The sequence below is a fragment of the Corythoichthys intestinalis genome, chromosome 8 (genome assembly GCF_030265065.1).
Source record: "Corythoichthys intestinalis isolate RoL2023-P3 chromosome 8, ASM3026506v1, whole genome shotgun sequence".
Taxonomy (NCBI): domain Eukaryota; kingdom Metazoa; phylum Chordata; class Actinopteri; order Syngnathiformes; family Syngnathidae; genus Corythoichthys; species Corythoichthys intestinalis.
In genome coordinates, this window is record NC_080402.1 from 56,397,501 (window position 1) to 56,417,690 (window position 20,190).

At 37.7% G+C, this 20,190-nt stretch overlaps 1 protein-coding gene across 2 annotated transcripts in view; it reads right to left on the bottom strand.

Annotated features, from left to right (window-relative positions):
* Positions 1-19,849, bottom strand: part of LOC130921071 (phospholipid-transporting ATPase ABCA1-like) — a 66,828-nt gene extending 46,979 nt beyond the window's left edge. Inside the window, exons 1-6 of one of the 2 annotated variants that reach the window (XM_057844714.1) lie at positions 19,683-19,849; positions 14,191-14,299; positions 13,269-13,362; positions 11,038-11,179; positions 10,636-10,754; positions 2,265-2,386 (exon numbers count right to left, since the gene is read on the bottom strand). In XM_057844714.1, the coding sequence (XP_057700697.1) occupies positions 2,265-2,386; positions 10,636-10,754; positions 11,038-11,179; positions 13,269-13,362; positions 14,191-14,256 (543 nt within the window). In that variant the 5' untranslated portion in view covers positions 14,257-14,299; positions 19,683-19,849. The remainder of the gene's footprint in view (positions 1-2,264; positions 2,387-10,635; positions 10,755-11,037; positions 11,180-13,268; positions 13,363-14,190; positions 14,300-19,682) is intronic. The other variant, XM_057844715.1, reaches the window with a different exon arrangement.
* Positions 19,850-20,190: the final 341 nt, after the last annotated feature.

Genomic DNA, 20,190 nt, shown 5'->3' on the forward strand with positions numbered 1-20,190 from the left:
AAGTTTGCATCACCTTTTAACTTATTGTCTGCTATTTTGACTGGGGAGGCGAACGAACGAATGTGCTTGCTGACACGAAACTGAGCAAAGTGCAATAGTGCATGCACTTGATCACACACATTTTTGGTTTTATCGTGCCAATTTCAAAATAAAAGCATGTGGTTCTTAATGTATGGTCATAAACTTCATAATGCATTGACATGACACATTCCTCATTCACTGGGTCACGCCTTCCCGAAGGGGGCCGTCCCACACGCCGCTTCAATTATTAGCAGTCGGTCACATGCAGCGATCTAACGCCGGATTTAGGTTGAAAAAGTACGAAAGCAGTACTGCATACAAACAGGAAAGATTGTTGCAGGAGTCATTTGTTCGAGGATTCGAGGTAATTATTATATTTTTAATACCATGCATGCATGCATTTTGAAAAAAATCAATCGGAGAAATTAGCAGCTACAGCACTGACATTACATTTCGCAATATTTACGTAAAATAACTGCTAACTGCCCAGTTTTTTGCGTTTAACCAAGAGACAAGACTGTTTTACGTCCATATCTATAAAGAATTCAGGGATTTCAGGATTAATTCGCAACAATTTTCAACGCAAAATGCTCTTTGTTGTACTAAGGGAGCCGCCACAGTGGCTTAAAGCCTAGCAGGACATTCGACATATTTACGTAATATAAATGCTAACTGCCTGTTTTTTTTTGCTTTTAACCAAGAATCGAGACTGTTTTATGTCCATATCTATAAAGAATACGGGTATTTAAGCATTTATTCACAAGAATTTTAAATAGAAAAAGCTCTTTGTCTTTGATATGGCAGCTGCTAATTTGCTTACTGACTAGCAGCATAGTTCGTAATATTTACGTAAAAAAAATGCGAACAGCACTTTTTTTTCCTTTTCTTTGCTTTTAACCAAGAAACGAGACTGTTTTACGTCCATGTCTATAAAGACCTCAGGGATTTAAGCATTTGTTCACACGAATTTTCAACGCAAAAAGCTCTTTGTCTGTGTTTCCACTCGGTCAGCTTCCCGTCCCGTCAATACATTATGAAGTCTATGGAATGGTATGAATGATCTGCCTGTCAAGCAGACAAACCCCAAGGGCTGGATTGAACCTCCTAGCGGCATGCGGGCCGTACGTTTGACACCCATGCTCTAGCTCTAGATGTTATTGACCTACTCGTTTTACTTCATTTATATCACGTTACACGTATTCTACACAAAGACATTAATAATCAGAGCTGGTGATCTACTTGGGGAATTATTAGCAATTTGCTTGAAGTGAAAATCAAAATGGCTCCCCTTGACCTTGCAGGGTTACTGGAAGATCATCCTCCCTAATCAATAGACATCTGGGTAGCGGCTGAGTGAAGCAGAGTCACCTCCCTAATCAATAGACATCTGGGTAGCGGCTGAGTGAAAAAGAGTCACATCGCAGCAATGTGTCTGCACGTGAGGAGTGATGGGGGATGGGTTAGAGAGAAGCAGCAGTCATGTGACTCCTGTGATCCTTTATGACGGTTTATTTCAAAGCTATACTACAGTTGTTGTTCTGTCCATTCTTCAATGGATTTATGTCAACTGGTGATAGATGAACAAATATTTTTGTTTTTGATGAATAATAGTGTGAATTTAATTAAGGTTTTCACAAATAGACGTCCAGTCCATTTGAACTGGGTGGGTGGACATTCGCCACTTTAAATGGATTGGACGTCTATCGCTGGCATGGACGGTTGTACATCGTCTTAATTGACTTTTGGCTACCATTGACAATGGGGGGCGTTTTGTAAACGCGTTATGAACAAACTCTCACCTTAGAGACTTTCACTTCAAGTTCACTCTATCAGTGTTACGATAGACATCCAACCATTTTGACTGGGAGGGCTGGCGGCGAATATTCAGTGCCAAGTCAAAATGGATTTGATGAATATCACCGTCAATGGCACTGAAAGAAGGGGACAACCTAGTGCTGAGGACATCATATCCTTTTGGTTCTAGATTGTCTGTACCTAACTAACCCAACCCAGAGTGTATTTTCCTGGTATTATGGGCTTAACAGTCTCCACTGAGTCAAGGTCATTTGTGCATGAGGGCTGAGGCTGGGGATTTATGATGATCTCCCACATGAAAAGGAGACTGACTACATGTTGTACATCCCATTTCGATCAGAAACACAAAAACAACAAGCCGGCATTATGGACATTTAGTGGTTTGTTTTCAAATGGATAAAAACAAAGTAAAAACAATATTATTGTACCTTTTCCAGATTGACATCAGCTTCCACTATTTGCTTTAATGCATGGCGAGGAAGTGAGGCGTTGTGATGCAAGAAGTGGGAGAGGGTTTCATTGTCCCGCAAAAAGTCCTTCAGTTTGAAACCTAGAAGTACAAAATAAGATATTAATACAGTCTTTTATTGATCATCGTAAAAGACTTCAGTGATGTAAAGTCAAATGGGAACTTAAAGTAACAACAAAATGAAGCAGTGATTGACTTTTGACAGATGTTTCACTAGATTTCCATCCACTAAAACAATCCGGAATGATTGCAGTATAATGATCAGTTTCAGGGATATTCAGATTCTTGTGAGGGTGCAATTTAAGGACGCAACCACTGGTCAGAATGGATGACTAAAAAACATTGTGTATATAAAAACTTTTGCTGCCAATAGCTATTTTTCGCCATCTTAACACAGAAGTGGGTCAACATAGACATGCCCTCGCATACAACTCATGTTATTACTCCTTTTTTCTTAAGGTAATGTTTCAAAAAAGAACATGCCGAGGAGACACTGCTGCTATGGAACTTGTAGAAATGACTCTAGATATTCATATGAAGGATGTTTTCTTCATAAGTTTCCCGAAGCCAAAAAATTCAAAAAAATGTGAAGAATGGATCAACTTGTGCGGACTTCAAAAGACCAGTTTAACGCCAGCAAGGTGAAACTGTTCACCTTCATATGCAGTAAACATTTTGTCGGGGGCAATGGTGCTACAGAGGAGAAAGAGGTAAGTCATTTTGATATTTTTACTTATTTTTTAGTGTGGCGTTTTGCCGTGCTGCTTCTGTCTGACAATGAATGACCTGACAAAAATTAAAATGGTATCTGACTGCCTCTGTTGTTACCTTTTTTGTTGTAAAAATGCAACTTTAGTATGGGGGAAGTGTAAAATTATAGAATTAAAATTTGTTAGACGACCAGAGGATATAATATTTATGATAGACAGGGCATATGGTGGTAAAGGATATATTGTTGAAACAGGAGAATGTCGTTGTCAGTGGCATAAGGCAATGCACACAAACAAGGTGTCCATATAAAAGCTCACTCTGAATCAGGTCGGCTTGTCTTTTTCAGCCATCGACACTCAAACCATCTCTTTAAATGAACATTTGTATGTTCTTCCACATCTTTACCAGTGAATTTGGCACCAGGGAAATAATTTTCGAACATAATTGGTAGGTTTAGCTCAGTAAACATCTTGTTCGTACACTATTTCCATGCATTTACTATTAGGGACAAACAGCCGGTTGACTTGCCCAGCAACAATTGCTAACGTCATGAATACTAATGAGCAAACGTGACGTGTTGCGTGCGGTACGCCATTCTGCTTTGGCTTGGATTCCGAAAAAATAACTAAAAGTAATATTGTAAACATGACAAAAACAAAACATAGCCTCCAGGTGGACTTGACAAGCTTTCGTAATTTTGCTGAATTCCTAACATGTCGTCTGTTTTTAACTTCTCTATATGGCTACACTTAGTTCCCTAATTATGTACATACATCCTCCCGCCTTACTCACTCAAGGTTACTTGAGGTCGTTCCACTTCGCCCCATTTCCTACCAAATGGTTCCTTCCTCTCTGATGCAAACACACATAAAATAATAATTTGCCTGACTGAACAGTCCCACAGAATATGTGAAAGTCTGTTCAGTTCAACAGCACCGTGCTCATTTGTGTTCATGAATTGGCTTAATTCTCTGAGGTCAACCTCCATAGAGGGCTCTAATCAGTGTCCCAGTCGGAAAGAAAGTCCCTCATTACAGGGCATACAAAGGGCACTGAGGACACACCGGACTAGATTATACAAACTAATTAAAATGGCAGGTTGTCTGGAGTCCATTATAGGTCTTTCTTTTTTCTAATCTGTGTGTTTGTGTTTGTCTTCATTTAATCACTCTAAAGCGTTGAATTTCTTTGTATTCTAAGGGTCAGCCCTCAATGAAGCCCAATGCAAACTTCTTGTTTGTGTTTGTCGCGCTGAACGTGGATAATTACAAGCCAGGCATTAACGTGACTGAACAAGACTCTGGTGGCATCTGTTTTTGTTGAAAATCCAAACAGTAGTTAAACATCACCCCTTGGCAACAAGCATCATCACTAAAACTGGTCCATGAACATGCTGTCGTTGTCAACCACAAACACCCAAACAGAATAGAAGTAAAAAAAAATTATAAATCTATTATCGGGCTGACACCATGAGCAATTCTATGCTATTCTGTGTAAAATATGACCATTCCTTTGGTCTTCTTTTCCCCCCATTTAAATCCCATTTGGGAATTATATTGGCTGCTCACTTGTGGACATACACGTGAGCAGTTTGAGCTTGACTCAACTCCAATCTATGCTATTATTCTGATTGCTTCAATGCAGTACGCTGTTTTCGAACTATTACCAGTAACGCTAAATGTGGGTATAATCAGAGGCGGGTAGAGTAGCCAAAAATTTTCCTCAAGTAAAAGTAGTGTTACTTCAAAAAAATATTACTCAAGTCAAAGTAAATAGTGAGTAGTTTTTAATGAAAACTCCAAAATTGTTTCTTAAATGGCATGTTTTAAGGTTTGACTTACTGGAAGTTCGAGGGTTACGAACGAGTTCCTTTCCTACACTGGCGATGTAACCCGAATTTCCGTGTATATTGGAATGAACCATTTACGTACACCTACATCTCAAAATAACTATCCAAAAAGTACAAAAGTATTGTATTTTGTATAATGATGGAGGATATACTGCCCTCTGGTGGCAGCGTTGGGTCAGACTGGACTGTCACCTTTTATGACTGAGGATCGTCTGACATGGATAAAGGATAGCTGCGCTCTGGTTTGGCTCACATAAGACTAAGTCTTTCCAGCCAATATAGTCATAAAGTAAATAGTAATATAGTAAGTAAAAAGCTTCAAAAAGCACAATTGTTTGATGTCTGTGAAGCTGAACAACTTCACGTTTAATGAGAACAGAACACGTCATATTAATAAATTCAAGTTGAAAAAAAAGACATTGTGAGGCAGAATAAGGTACTGTTTATGCGACAAAAAAAAAAAAAAAGAAGACTTTAGACAAAATGTTGGAAGAGACTCTGACGTCGTAAAGTCAAAATCGTGGAAGTCGAGTCAAGAATCCTGGGACGACCTGTACTATGAATAAAATATTTTCTTCCACCACTCTTGGTTTTATTGGATTGTTTAAAGTGCCTATGACAGTAAAATGCATGTTTATTTCATATTTCACACAGTATTTTATGTGCCTGAATGAAATGGACCCCTTGGATGTGTGTGGAAGGGATCAATTTATATATTCAATTTTTCGAATCCCGTGCCATGAAAATGAATAACTTCCGGCATTATGTCAAATATTGGGCTCATGGCACACGTTCTGATATGGCGGTGGCTTGCTCTTTATGGCTGACAATGCTCCTTGTCCACCGAGAAGGCCACTCGGCCGACGACCGGCGGCTTGTCGCACACCCCCATCGGTCCTCTTTGTGTGCCCGCCGGGAGCGCTATACTGTAGCTGTAGCTTGCTTGCCGCCAGAGGAGTTGACGATCAGTGAAGACAATCGACAACCCCGCTGCCTTGTGAAATGATCCGGGGTAGTTTTGTGTAATTTTTTGCTTTGAAACGCCGCTCGGTTCAGGTTAGCATGTCGGCTAGATGTCACTCCTCCTGGTTTGTTTATGCTCTCCGAAGCCGGGGCAGGGAAATGACAAAAATAACTGTGGTGGCATAAAATATCATTCGGGAGGTCAATAGTTTTGACCATTGTGGAGTTATTTTGTCATGTCGTACTGAATAAATGCATTTTGAATATTTCATATTCCATTTAGCACAAGACTGTTATTTGTCATGACCACACCATTTATTTAGGAATTGGGGAAAATACTTAGACAAAAAGAATATCCTGTAAAATTAATGGAATAGAGAGATTAAAAGAATGACATTTTGCTGCTCTCTTCATCACATTTTCCTCATTCTGAATAATTCCCCCTCCTAAATTAGATGAAATCGTGACCCTGCCGACGTCATCCTCCAGGTGGGGACGCTAGAGCGCTATAATGACAGGCGGGGTTAAACGGCAGATTATTAAAAGACTAATTTCTCGTCATCTGCGCTTTGCTAAATTGTTGTATATAGTCGAATCGTCTCAAAACATGATTCTTATTCACATAATAATGCTATTTTAAGATTTTTTTTATGCTGTCGCAGGCACTTTAAAAGTTCCCTGTATTTACAATTCTTTGTAAATGTTATTTTTGACTTTCACTAATGTGTAATTGTCTTTTTAACAGTGTGCTGTGCCTTGTTGTATAATGATATTCTCTACCTCTGGATAAAAAGAACAGATGGTTTGCAAACAAGAAAAGCGGTTGTTGATGAGTTACATAATTTGTGCTCAAATAAGGGTCTCATGTGAAAACCTACCTTAGGTGCATTTAATTATGGAAACTAACTGAACTGATCACATGAGTATCAGGGTTATATTTCAGTTGCAAAGTGGTAAAAATGGAACAGACTTGTCCTTGTTATTTATTCTTGGCTGTCTTTATAGTGGGCATCACGATGAAGCAGTGGTTAGGGCGTCTGCATGGTTTGCAAGAGATTCTACTTTTGAATCCTGCTTGTGACATGAGATAAACTGAAGACTGTAAATTATCCATATACATAGATGTGAGTGACCGTGTGAGTGCTTGTTTGGCTGCATTGGCGTGTGGATGCAAAAGAGTAATGGTTTGGTCAAATCTTCTATGTTTATGTGTTCTTATTTTACCCCAGAGTCATAATAGAACTTTCTCTTGTTTCAAAATGTCTTCGCCAAGTCTGCCTAGTGAAGGCAACTACAAGACGTTATCTTAGAAATGCAACCTTTCACAAAAGCCAAGGTCATGGCTATGGCTGTGGATCTTTCTTATCATAGCTGTTCAAATGCTGCTTTAAAAGGCAAAAAGAAATGGCTTTAAAAAAAACAAACTATGCCTTACGCGTCAACACTGCATGATAATTGAGATACACTGTTTCGAGAAGGTTGTGTCCACTCTTTTATGAGTTTCAAAGTGAAGATTTGTATCTCACAATAATTGCCAGGGTGGGACATATGCAAGGCTTTCGTCCATTGGCACACAGTATCAAATCCAACAACCACTTGCTTCTGTAAAATCTTTTCTGTATTTTCTTTTCTTTTTAAACTTTTTTTTTTTTTTTTTTAAGACTGACGATTTTCCAATTTTTTGTTGTATTTTTCCATTTTCTTTTCTATATTTAGATTTTTTTTTAATTACAGTGGTACCTCTACTTAAAAAGTTAATTGGGTTTGGAAGCAGTTTCGTAACTTGAAAATTCCATAAGTAGAGACTCATTTTCCATGTAAATGCCCTAATCTGCTCCATGCCCCCCAAAATTCAGACATAAATCTTTTATAATGCATAAAAATGCATCAAAAATGTAATTGTTAATACATGTTACAAAGAGATTATTGTGCAATAAACATAAAATCAGAGTCAAATAAAACGAATAAAGAATAAATATTAACACGAAGGGCAACTCAAGAGGACGCTGGGATACACACATACACTTACAGCGGAGGTCCCTCTTAGCCAACTGGATGCCAAGAATGCAAGGCAATAGCCAATGGCAGAGCAGCTATGAACAAGTTTCTGAGGTACTCCTGCTTTACTTTCTTATGTCTGCAAGTAACTTCCGTTAAAGAATTTCTCCATCCAAAACAGCAGTGGAGCTGGAGTAACATTACTCATCGAAATCCCTTAAAAAAAGACAATATGGAAATACCGCATCCATCTGCCATCATCAGGACAGGGGAGGAAAACATGTTCATGAAGGCAGATGTGGTACCAAGTCCGTGCCATCAAAAAGGCCGGGTGTTTTTGTAGCCATGTTGCCGCTGTGTTATGGGAAGGTATGTTTTTCCTATCCATGCATTTGCATATGTCCGGTGCTCCAAAAATACTGAAGTTAAATCTTGCGCATGAAACGACTTGTTGCTGTTGTTGTTGTTTGATATTGTTATTACGATTATGATTGTAATTATGATGATCTTTAATATTATTTACTACAACTACTGTACGGAGGCTCGCCTCACGACGTACCATCGGCTCGATCACAAGATCTAACTGCGAACTTTTTAATTGCAGTACTTTTAAGAAACGTTATTGGAGCTGTAATTACCGAGGACAGTGGGAGAAAACCCGTCTGTAGGCCGCCAAAGGTCTGCGTAAAGTTGGGCCAAAGTTTGGTGAGGCTCTCAAGCCGCTCCGGAGCTCTGCTGACTGATATCACATTCTCGTATGCTATTTTTTAAAATAATTTTAGGAATTGTGATTTATTGACCTGTTTTGCACATGCACCAATCGTTTTAAATAAAACAAGAAATTGAATCATGTTGTCTTAATGTTTTATTGCAATCAAAATCAGCAATAAAAAAGAATGACATAACATTTTTGTTTATATATACATACCATGTAGTATTTCCTTGTAACAACAAAATCCGTTTCAGCCCTTCTGCATTCGGCAAATGAAATATAATTGTAATTTAACCTCAATTTGGTCACTCTATCTATACCTCACGTCAACACAGGCTGACAGATTGTTAACATTTTGTCCACGAATGATCTACGAAGTAATAAGAAAAATCATACAATCTCATCTACGTCTCATCTACGTCGTGCTGAATCCATTTTTGGAAATTTTGTGGGTTCCTCTGGCTTGATTTTGCAGTTTTAACTTTGTCAACACACTGCTTACTTCAACCGCAATTCAATTCAATTCAATTCAATTCAATTCAATTCAATTCAATTCAATTCAATTTTATTTGTATAGCCCTAAATCACAACAAGGTTGTCTCAAAGGGCTTTGCAGAGGCAATAAGATACATGGTCAGAAACAGCAAATGAAGTAAACAAAGGCAATATTTTTCCGTCAAGGCGTGTCTTAACCTGAAAATTCTGTATGTAGAGATGTTCATAAGTAGAGGTACCACTGTATTAGTATTTTCATGTTGCTTTACGTATATTTGTTAACTTTTTGGCTGTTATTGATAGAAATACATGTCTATTTGAAGTGGGAGAGATGGCAGAAAATAAACAAATGTTCATTTGCTGCCATCCTTTCACTTTAACTAGGTTGGACCTCTACTACTAACAAGCTAATTTCAATTCACCGCGGAAGGTGTATTGGGCGTCACACGATTGGACGTCTAGCACCACCAACGCCACTGAATTATAGGTTTTAAACTAGTACTTCTTAAATAGTAGGCCTAACCCAGAGCAATGCTGGGGGATGGCGCATGTGACCTCGGGGAACATACTTTTTTGCCGTACTAGGATAAAGTGTAATTACACATCCACAGTGGGTGGCAGTAGTGCTCTCATTTTCATAGTGTGCGCAGTATTTTTGCACCAAACAAAAGCACACAGCAAAGAGCACTGGAGATATGAAGAGCTAAGACGAGGAAATATGACGACGCATATGTAGCGTTTGGCTTTGACTTTTAATACAGTGGGAGACGAGGAAAGACCAGTCTGTTTACTGTGTCTAAAAATGTTTGCATTGGACAGCAGGAAGCCAAATCAATTAAGACATCACTGAAAGACATTAGAGACCAATCACATCGATAAGCCGCTTGATTTTTTTCCCAGCGAAAACGTGCCAAATATTGCCAACAATCGACCCGCTTTGTCAGTGTTACATCCGTAAACCAGTGAGCACTGTTAGTATCATATAAGGTGGCGTACCATGTTGCTCAGTGCAAAATAAGCCCACACCATAGCAAAGGAGCCGATACTGCCTGCCGCAAAGATAAAACCTGTCCCTCTGTCCAGTAACACTATTGTTTTTGTATGATTATTTTTTTTTTTTTTTTTTTTGTCAAATTGTTTAGCATATTGTCTTCATGAGTTAATGTTGCTAATACAATTGAATTTATTATTATTTATTGATTTTATTTAATTTGATTTTTCAGTATCAAATGGTCAAAACATGTATCTTGGGTGTAGTTTTACAGTTTGGAATTGACCTTTTTTTTTTTTTTTTTTTTAAATTCAGGCAACTTGATGCGCTTTTCTGTTACAAACAAAACAATGTTAATAAAGTCATACTTTATTGTAAGTTGATCCATATTACTTTTTTCTTTATTATTAAAAAGGACACAATGTTATGCAGAGCTTTACTTATAGTAATAATAATAATTTTATAGACAAATGATACTATTTATAGTGGCGGCAGAGAGTTGAGGGGGCGTGAAACGTTTACATTCCTGGGTTGTAATAGAAAATAATTGCGAAGCACTGTTTTAAACGCACGTACTGTGCAAATCAAGCAGATTATGAAACGGTTCTTACCGGCAGTGTTTTTCTGCAGCTTGTGGAGGGCCCTCAGCAGTCCTCGGTAGCCTTCGTAACTTTTATCATTTTGAGTGTACAGAAGGATCTTCTTGGCATCAAAAATCAGTCGTGAGATTCTGGAAATGAACAGAGACAAACTATGACACTCTGTAATCCAATACCAATTTAATGGCACCCTGTGCGAGCATTACATAAAAGTGTCTGCCATTATTACAAAGAGCACTCAGCATTTGAATAGTTCAACACTACAGCAAGGTACAGCATAACACAATAATAATTGGAGAAAAAAAAAAAAGACTGTTAATTGAATATTTGCTCTTGAATTGGATCTTGAATTGTTGATTGTTATTAGAAAACCACTAAGCTTCTGTGTGAATGTAGAATAAGGTTATCACTCACATAGAATCGTTGAAGTTACCCACCACCCCAGGACTCTCTCCTGGGGTTGGGTGACGGAAGCAGGGGTTGTTGGCATTACAGACGATTCCTTGTACCCAGGGCAGAGTGCCTGCTGAAGGCATGGCTTTGTTTGGGAAGTGACCTGGGGAATGATACATAACATCCCATTCATTTTTGGTGGACATTTCGTTCACAATCCATAACAAAAGGCGGATATGCTGTAAATCGATGTAACTTGGTGGAAATGTGTTAAAATTGTCGGCTGCACTTGAGATATTCCAGTTATTAAAGAGCAGAGTCTTTACTAGGGATGTCAAATTTTTGCAACTGAGTTCGAGTCACCTGATTTTGAGTCCCAATCCGATACCAATTTTCTTTTAACAAAAATTCCAAACATGTTTCTATCCTACCGTCCCGCTGTCATAATGTGAATTATTTTTATATGAGAATGACGTAGAAAAATACTTTTTTTATGAAATGCTTCATTGAGTGAGTCCACTCAAATCCACTCACGCTTGGATGCTCATATTGCTAAAAACAGCCTCTCACTTACACAATGAGTTGCAACAGCACACTACTGCTAATGTGTAAGACGCTAAACGATGATTGGCACATTTGCGCCTTTGATCATAGGGCTACCAAGCTTCTCTGGCATGATCAAAGGTACAAACCTGTCAATCATCATTAACGTTAAATACCAAACGCAAGCTGTACTGGACACTTTGGCCGCACTGCTTAGCGGGAGGGAGGGTGAGAGGCACTGTACGAGCATGAAGCAGAAAAACAAATACATTTTTTAAAAATTAAAAACCCAATCATTTTCACCCAATTTCACCTCTGAAAAATGCCGCGATCGGCCCGATTTACGATCACATGATCGGATCAGGACATCCCTAGTCATTGCACAAAGAAATTATTCAAAGACAAATAAAATAATTTGATAAAATATATAAATTTGTCATAAGAGTAATGAAAACATCTTCGTCTTATGAAAAGACCTTGCAAAGTTGGAATAGCTCTAATTCAAATTAAAAAAACGAGCATACAACTTTCTTCCACAATCTTTTTTTTTTTCACTCTTGAATTAGGTATTGAGTGCAAGCTAACTCATTGGATGTCATTGATGGCATCGGACGTCCAATCCATTTTTACTGAGAGAGCCTAATGATTGCCAACAAAATGCTTTTAGAATAGACTTCATACTGTATTGACGGGACACGGGGCGCGGGGCCGATAAATAGAGGCTTGCACTGTTGGTGAGGCCATCAAAGCTGACCGAGTGGAATAAGAGACAAAGAGCTTTTTTCTTTGAAATTTTTTGCGAATATATGCTTAAATATCCGAATTCCTTATAGACATGTATGTAAAACAGTCTCGATTCTTGGTTAAAAGCAAAAAAAAAAAAAAAAAAAAAAACGTGCAGTTGTCATTTATTTGACGTTAAGTATGTCAAAGTACAATGCTAGTCTGTTAGTGAATGTAGCTAGCGGCCGCCTTATGTAAACAGCTTTTCCGGTGAAAATTCTTGTGAATAACCGCTTAAATGCCCGAATTCTTTATAGATATGGACGTAAAACAGTCTCGATTCTTGGTTAAAAGCAAAAACGTGCAGTTAGCATATATTTTACGTACATAGGTCGAATGTCGAATGTTGGGAACTATGATGCCAATGCAGTAGCGGCTACTTTCTCCCATTGATTTTAAAAATATAATAATTACCTTGAATCCTCGAGCAAATCACCCGAGACAATCATTCCTGTTTGTATGAGGTATAGTACTTTTTCAACAGAAATCAGGCGTTATATCATTGTGTGCGTGTTCGTGAATAGCTCCTCTTGATGTGGGCGGCCCCCTACTTGAATGCGAGGCGCAGTGCATGACCGATCTGACCCGTCAATACCATTATGAAGTCTATGGCTTTTAGAAAAATTGTTAGGACATGGCCTTCGCTTTAACACAACCACAGCCAAAGTTTGCTGATGCAATTTAATGATTGTATTTCGCCGAAGACCCCCAACACATGCCCCCATAGTGGAAGCAAATATTGACAAACCCTGAACATACAACATACAACTCTAATATTGATTATTCTCAGAAACTTTAGGTTTGTGTGTAAACAGATGGCTTTCAACAAATATGGCAACCCTTTTTTTGACATAAATGTAGCTTAAATATATGTTTCATGATAAAAGACAAATATTGTTCATTCAAGTAGCGGAAGGACATCTTACACTCATGCTGCTCGTATGGTGGATAGTGCATTCGAACTGAGATGAGAATGAGGAAGATGAAGAGGGGCCAGATAATCTCAATCAGCAGTTGAATCTGAAAAAAAAAAAAAAAATAGGCATAAATAGGATGAGGAACAAAAGTAAATTTAGAAGTCATTAAATTCACATTACACCTCTGTATTTACAGTCACCACTTCACACAACTAAAATCATTTTAGTCAAGCATAAGAACAAGCGTATGTGTCTGTGATAATCCCAACATGAGACAGAGCGGTAAAGTATATAGGTTAATAAGTGGAGACCGAGAAACAAGGCTTAGAAGACTGGGTTTTCTGCCCATCTGCTCCATATGGCTGCTAAGTCTGAACCGGCATGGCAGACAGACAGTTGCCAGAAGCGTTAGGAGGGATCAAGAATAAAGACATTCTCTCTGAGAGTTCACTGTATCTCTTTGCTGAAAATCACTGGACTGAAAATGAAGCATCTACTGCCGTCTCTTCAGGGAAACGTTGATTCTTGACGGGGGGATAAAGGACTATTGTATGCAAATAAAACGTTTGTTTGGACAGAAGTAAGCACTGTGCTTGGGCCCACTGCTCCATGTGATTGAGATAACTTTTGAGTGAGTGGACAACCGCCTGCTCAAGATGGTAACAAGATGATGGAGTTGACAGAAATTTGTGTCATCACATCGTGACATAATCATCAGTAAACCTTTTAGGAATCTATGCTATCAACCCTCCATTTGCAGTTTTGCCATCTTGAACAAAAGTAAGAGATTCCAAAAGCAGGCATCTATTACATTTAGAAGAGATGATTAAAAATAAGATAACGAGAACATTTTAAAAGGCTACACATCAAAATAAAGCATATTATGCCATGACCTGTCATTGCATGTGTTAGATTGATTACTCAAACTTACAGTTTGTCTTCTTCGGTAGGTGAAGTTCTTCCAAAGCAGTAAGCCCAATTGAGTGGAAACCGCCATCGCGCTTTCCTCTGGAGCTCACAGAGGACGGCCAAGCTCGTCACTGTCAATCCACACACAAGTAAAGAAGCAGAGCGGCTGTCATTTACATGAACACACTTCAAGATATCGCTTTGAAAAGAGGACCCATGAACTTATTTTATATGCAAACACCTTTTTTCTGGATAGCTTGCAGGTTAATGTTCAATACTGCTTATTTGGTCACCCCACCTACTGAGCTAAATCTGATTGGATGGGAGAGAGTAAGACAACACTAACGCCTATAAAGGGCGAAAGGATGCACAAATATGGTGGGAGAAAAGTACTTTGGGGCTGGAAAAAAAGCCTTATCAGATCGGTAATTTTGTTGGTTTTACATCTGAAGTAGGACTGCAGCTATCAATTATTTAGGTAATCGATTAATCATTCAATTACAGGGAACCTCTACTTACGCACGTCTCAACATACAGAATTTTCAGGTCAAGACACACATCAACGGGAAAATACTGCCTCTTGTTACGGAACAAATTTCAGTATACGAAAGGCAAAAATACAGTTTTGCTGGTACTCGCAGCTCCCAGAGTTTACTGAAGGTAACATACTTATAGCTGCTCTACCACTGGCTATTGCCTAGCATTCCTGGCATCTAATTGGCTAAGAGGGACCTCTACTGTATGAGTATGTGTGTATCCCAGCGTCCTCTTCATTCGCCCCTCATGTTCCGAGAGCTTCACTTGATTAACTGATCTGGTTTTTGCACTGATTTATAACTGTTATTATCAGGTATATTTTGCTCTGCACTTTAGCACTGACATGTCTTTATGCTACTTTTGAATCTTTGTTGTGCTTATGTCCAATACTGTGTCGATGTTTACACTTGGTACAAGGGTATTTAATATATGGGTTTTGCACTTTATCAACTTAGCTGTACTGATGCTCCAAACAAAGTTTCGTTGTGCTTTTGTAACAATGGCCATAAATATTATGAATCTGAATCAACACATGAAAGTACTAACTTTGATTCTTTACGCTCTTCTTGTTTTTTATGAACAACTCTGATTTTATATCTATTGAATCTGCAACAATCTAACTGTAACATGTATTTATTACATGTTTTGATGCATTTTTATTATAATAAAAGTAGGGCCGCAGCTATCGATTATTTTAGTAGTCGATTAATCGATGAAGTAGTTAGTTCGAATAATCGAGTAATCGTATAAGGAACATAAAAAACTAAAATACCCGAGCTGAGCCTCCAACAGTGTAAAAAAATAAATAAATGAGGATCTATGTACAACAAAAGAACAATTGGCTAAAGTCTGTTAGCTTAAATGCTATGCTATGCTAATGATGTTTTTTTTTTTTTTTACAATGATCTTAACAAATGGTCCAGACACGTATTCCCGCAAAAAAAAAAAAAAAAAAAAAACGGCCAAATATACCTATAAACTAAATTACGAATGCATTAAAAAAAACATTAGCCCAAACAAAAACTTAGCTTATGTTGGTCTTAACAGGGACAGGCTGGATTTGGCCACGTGAAATGAAACAGACTAGAGGGCAGTGTATCCAACCAAATCAACTAAACTAAATAAACAAACAAACACTTTCAAAACAAACCATTACAACGCCACTTTAACTAAACAAATACTCGAAGCAGCAAAATTTAATTTGAATCTTTTTTTTCTAATCGAATACTCGAGCTAATCAATTAATCGTTGCAGCACTAGATAAAAGATTTACGCCTGAATTTTGGGGGGCTTGGAATGGATTAGGGCATTTACATGGAAGACTTGTCTCTACTTACAGAATTTTCAAGTTACAAAACTACCTCCAGAACCAATTAATTTTCGTAAGTAGAGATACCACAGCACACAGTAGTTAGTTCGAATCATCGAGTAATCAGATTTTGAACAGTTAATTCGTGCAGAATAAATTTTAGATATGTAAAACAAATAAACAGGTGTTCATGTTTGCAATGATATTTATTTTGGTTTGCTAAGATTACACTTTCAAAAGAGCATTAAATGTGAATAGAAAATAAAATACTCACCTAAGTGTTTCTTCAAAGTATGCAGGATTGCACTTTTATTTCACAATAGCAACAAATACATTAAAAACTAAATTAAAATACCTGAGATTGGCCTCAAAGGCTATAGAAAAATGACAATTGGCTAATTTACAAAGCAGACGTCCGCTAGCTTAACATTTTTTAACAATGCTCTTAACTAATTGTTCAAACACAAATTCCCACAAAAAAAACTGCTTAATATACTTCTAAACTAAATAGTGAATGCATAAACAAACATTAGCTCAAACAAAAACATTTATGTTGGTCTTAACAGGGAGCAGCTGGATTCAGCCACGTTAGACGAGTTATGGCATATTCACTGTTGCCACTAGAGGGTGGTATATCAAAATCAATAAAACTAACTGCAACAATTTCAAAACAAACTATTACGTCCCTTTAATTAAACGAATACTGAATGCAGCTAAATTTGTGTCGAAGCTTTTTCTAATCAAATTACTGGAGATTATCGATCAATCATTGCAGCACTAATCTGAACATATAAAACAATTGCTCCATTTTAGCAGTCCATCCTTCCTTAGTCCAAATCTTAAAGCTTGAAAAACATTTAACATCATCACACACTTTCCCAACAGTACTTTTACTGGAATGCTTAAAATGTTGCAATATAAACCAGCAGGAACATCAGGATAAACAAACATCAGAATGACCTGTGGACATAGCGTAGTTAACATCAGTTTAAATTTAATGGAAAAGCTCAAGAGATGTTTAACCATCGCGTCGCCAATGACTGTTTTTATTCAGGCACTTATTCAAATCAAGTGACATTAGGCGTAAAAACAATCCGAAAAACCATTCCAAAATGACACATAGTATTTCATAAGCCTTTGATCAGAAGGAGTGCTCCTAATTCTTAGATGTTAAGCTTATATTAAGAGGGACACTCTGACGTTTATAAATAATGTGCCTCTAAATTTCCAAACCAACAACTACTCTGACATTTAATAAAAGCCAACCTCAATTTCTAAACCAAAAATGCTGTGTTTAAAACTCCCTTTTAAAAATTGTCTGAGCCAATGGTCATAATCTTCAGAGGAGTATAACAAAGCATAAACTGTACAAATCAAAATGCAGCGCAACAATCCCGCGAAACCACAATAAAAACGAGCTAATCTTTGATAATGTCACTTTGTAGCTACTTTATTGCTACTGTACTTAATGTGATGTACCTTTATAGACATCGTGACCAAGCTGGAAAACATTCATTCACTCATTCTCTATCACCACTTTGTCCACCCAGATATTTACACTGCTGGCCAAAAGTATTGACACCCTACAATTCTGTCGGATAATGCTCAATTTCTCCCAGAAAATGATTTCAATTACAAATGCTTTGGTAGTGATATCTTCATTTATTTTGCTTGCAATGAAAAAAACACAAATGAGAATGGGGAAGAAAATGAAATCATGATCATTTTACACCAAAACTCCCAAAATGGGCCGGACAAAAGTATTGGCACCCTCAGCCTTATACTTGGTAGACAACCTTTAGACAAAATAATGAAGATATTATTACCAAAGCATTTGCAATTGCAATCATTTTCTGGGAGAAATTGAGCATCATCTGACAGTATTTCAGTGGTGCCAATACTTTTGGCCAGCACTGTATTTCATAAGTCTTTGATCAGAGTAAGTTCTCCTAACTCTTAGATGTTAAGCTTATTTTAAGAGGCACACTCTGACGTTTGGTAAAAGTCCCTCTAAATTTCCAAACCAACAACTACTCTAACATTTAATAAAAAGCCCCTCTCAATTTCTAAACGGACACTGCTGTTTTTAAAACTCCCTTTTAAAAAATGTGTGGGCCAATGTTCATAATCTTCAGAAGAGTATTTAACAAAGCATAAACTGTAGAAATCAAAATACAAAAACTACAACCACAATAAAAATGAGCTATACTTTGATAATGTCTCTTTTGTAGCTACTTTATTGCTACTGTACTTAAATGTGCTGTACCTGCATATATATCATAACCAAGCTGGAACACATTCATTTTCTATCACTTTTTCCACCCATATATTTATGTGTTATATTTATGCTGTGAACCACAAAGCATGAATACAATGTTCATCTTGACCATGCCTTGAACTCTCAACTATTCTGTTTCTTTTAATAATAACACCTTTTTTTTTTTTTTTTTTAGACAAATCAAACCATCAACTCACTTGGTAAATCTTTTCTTTTAGGAGCTGGCAGGTTTGTATTTTTTATTTTTTATTTTATGAAGGTGGAATGGTGCAGCACTGCAGCGCCCTTAGTGGTAAAGCAAAATATGGTCATTTTATACTTGTTTACCATCAATTCTAACGTTTTATGTCACTTTTTCCAACTGCAATGAGTTAATTCTTAGAACAAAGCATTTAGCACGTGATTATAATGTCACAGTTTAATCCCAACACCATATTCTCGACGACATTTTTGATGGTATCTATATTTAAATCGAATGAACCACCGTCAATATTTCAAAGGCATTAAAGAAAACAAAAGGAGATCGGCGATTTCGTGTCATGACACTGGGACGGTTCAAATTAAAGATCATTTTATGATCTTCCCAAAATTTGGACGCAACAATGCAAAACCTCATGTGAGAAGCGCTGCTAGACAAACACAAAACCAAAGGTACATAAAAAGCCGTTCGATTTGGGTCACTTGAAAGAGTGTTAATTGCTTCCTTGAAGAGATGAGGTTACTGTCGGACATTCAGCATCTTTTGTGTTCACGCACCAGTGCGTCAAATGATAATGATGTACACGTCAAAGGCAACAGTTTTTCAGATCAAAATGCAAAACCATCCAAAAGGCAGCCACAAAACCGTGTTTGTGGGGTGAAAACACCATCAAATGCTAACTACAAACTTTAAATCCAACATATTTGTCCCCTCAGGTTCTTTTTCCCGAAATTTACATCATTAAGAATGTAAAGTTCTGTTTCGAAAGCAACTTACCGGAAGTCAATATGTCTGGTTAAACAATAGCTTAACAACCAGCCAACTCAGCGCAGACGGTGAGAGAGGATACTGACATCACAATATGACAACAATGAAAAAGAAAATAATAGCGGATTAAAAAAAAAAAGTCCCTTGTTTAATTGGGGGGGGGGGGGGGGGGGGGGGGGGGCACACACACACACACGATTATTCAACTCGACGCATTTCCCTTAAGCAAAATAACATTCCTCCGTTCCGTGTTAAAAGCACATTTACTTCACTTACCACTCAGTAACACGAAAAACAAACAAACAAAATTATCTTTCAACAAATACTCAGTCAACCAAAATTCAGACAATGGTGTAAAGAACAACATATTTCAAGTTTCACGATAGAAATAAAAATGACAAAATCTACAAGGTCCAAACTTACCAACCGTTTTCCTGAATATCTCTCGGTATCCTTTCTCATCAATATGACTTTAAGAAGAAATTAAAAAGGAGCAAAAAAAAGAGTACTCCTGGTCCGTTGTAGTGCTTGGCATCTGTGAGTCTGAATCAAAGCAAACAGTAGTTCAACCCCCAACCAGGTTTTATACCGCTGCTCAATGCGGAGCAGAAACGAGCAGCATCAGAGGTAACTAGCGGTCATCGCAAGCCGCTTCTATGCCATATAAGGAGCGCACGTGCCCAGTCAAAACATCTCTTAAAGGGCCAGCGACACACTACCGGCGCAGGAGACCTTGTGTCTCGTCCATTGAGGCGTTTTGTAATTAGTATACACACAAAACCTTATGATATAACAATTTCCTCGCGTTTGCTTCTTTTCCAACTGGCAAGAAAGAATTTAAATGTTCATGATACAAATTCGCTCGACTTCTGCAACTTAGCTCTTGGTAGTTTGGCCAAACTAGGATTAACTCATTGGTTGCCAATGGTGG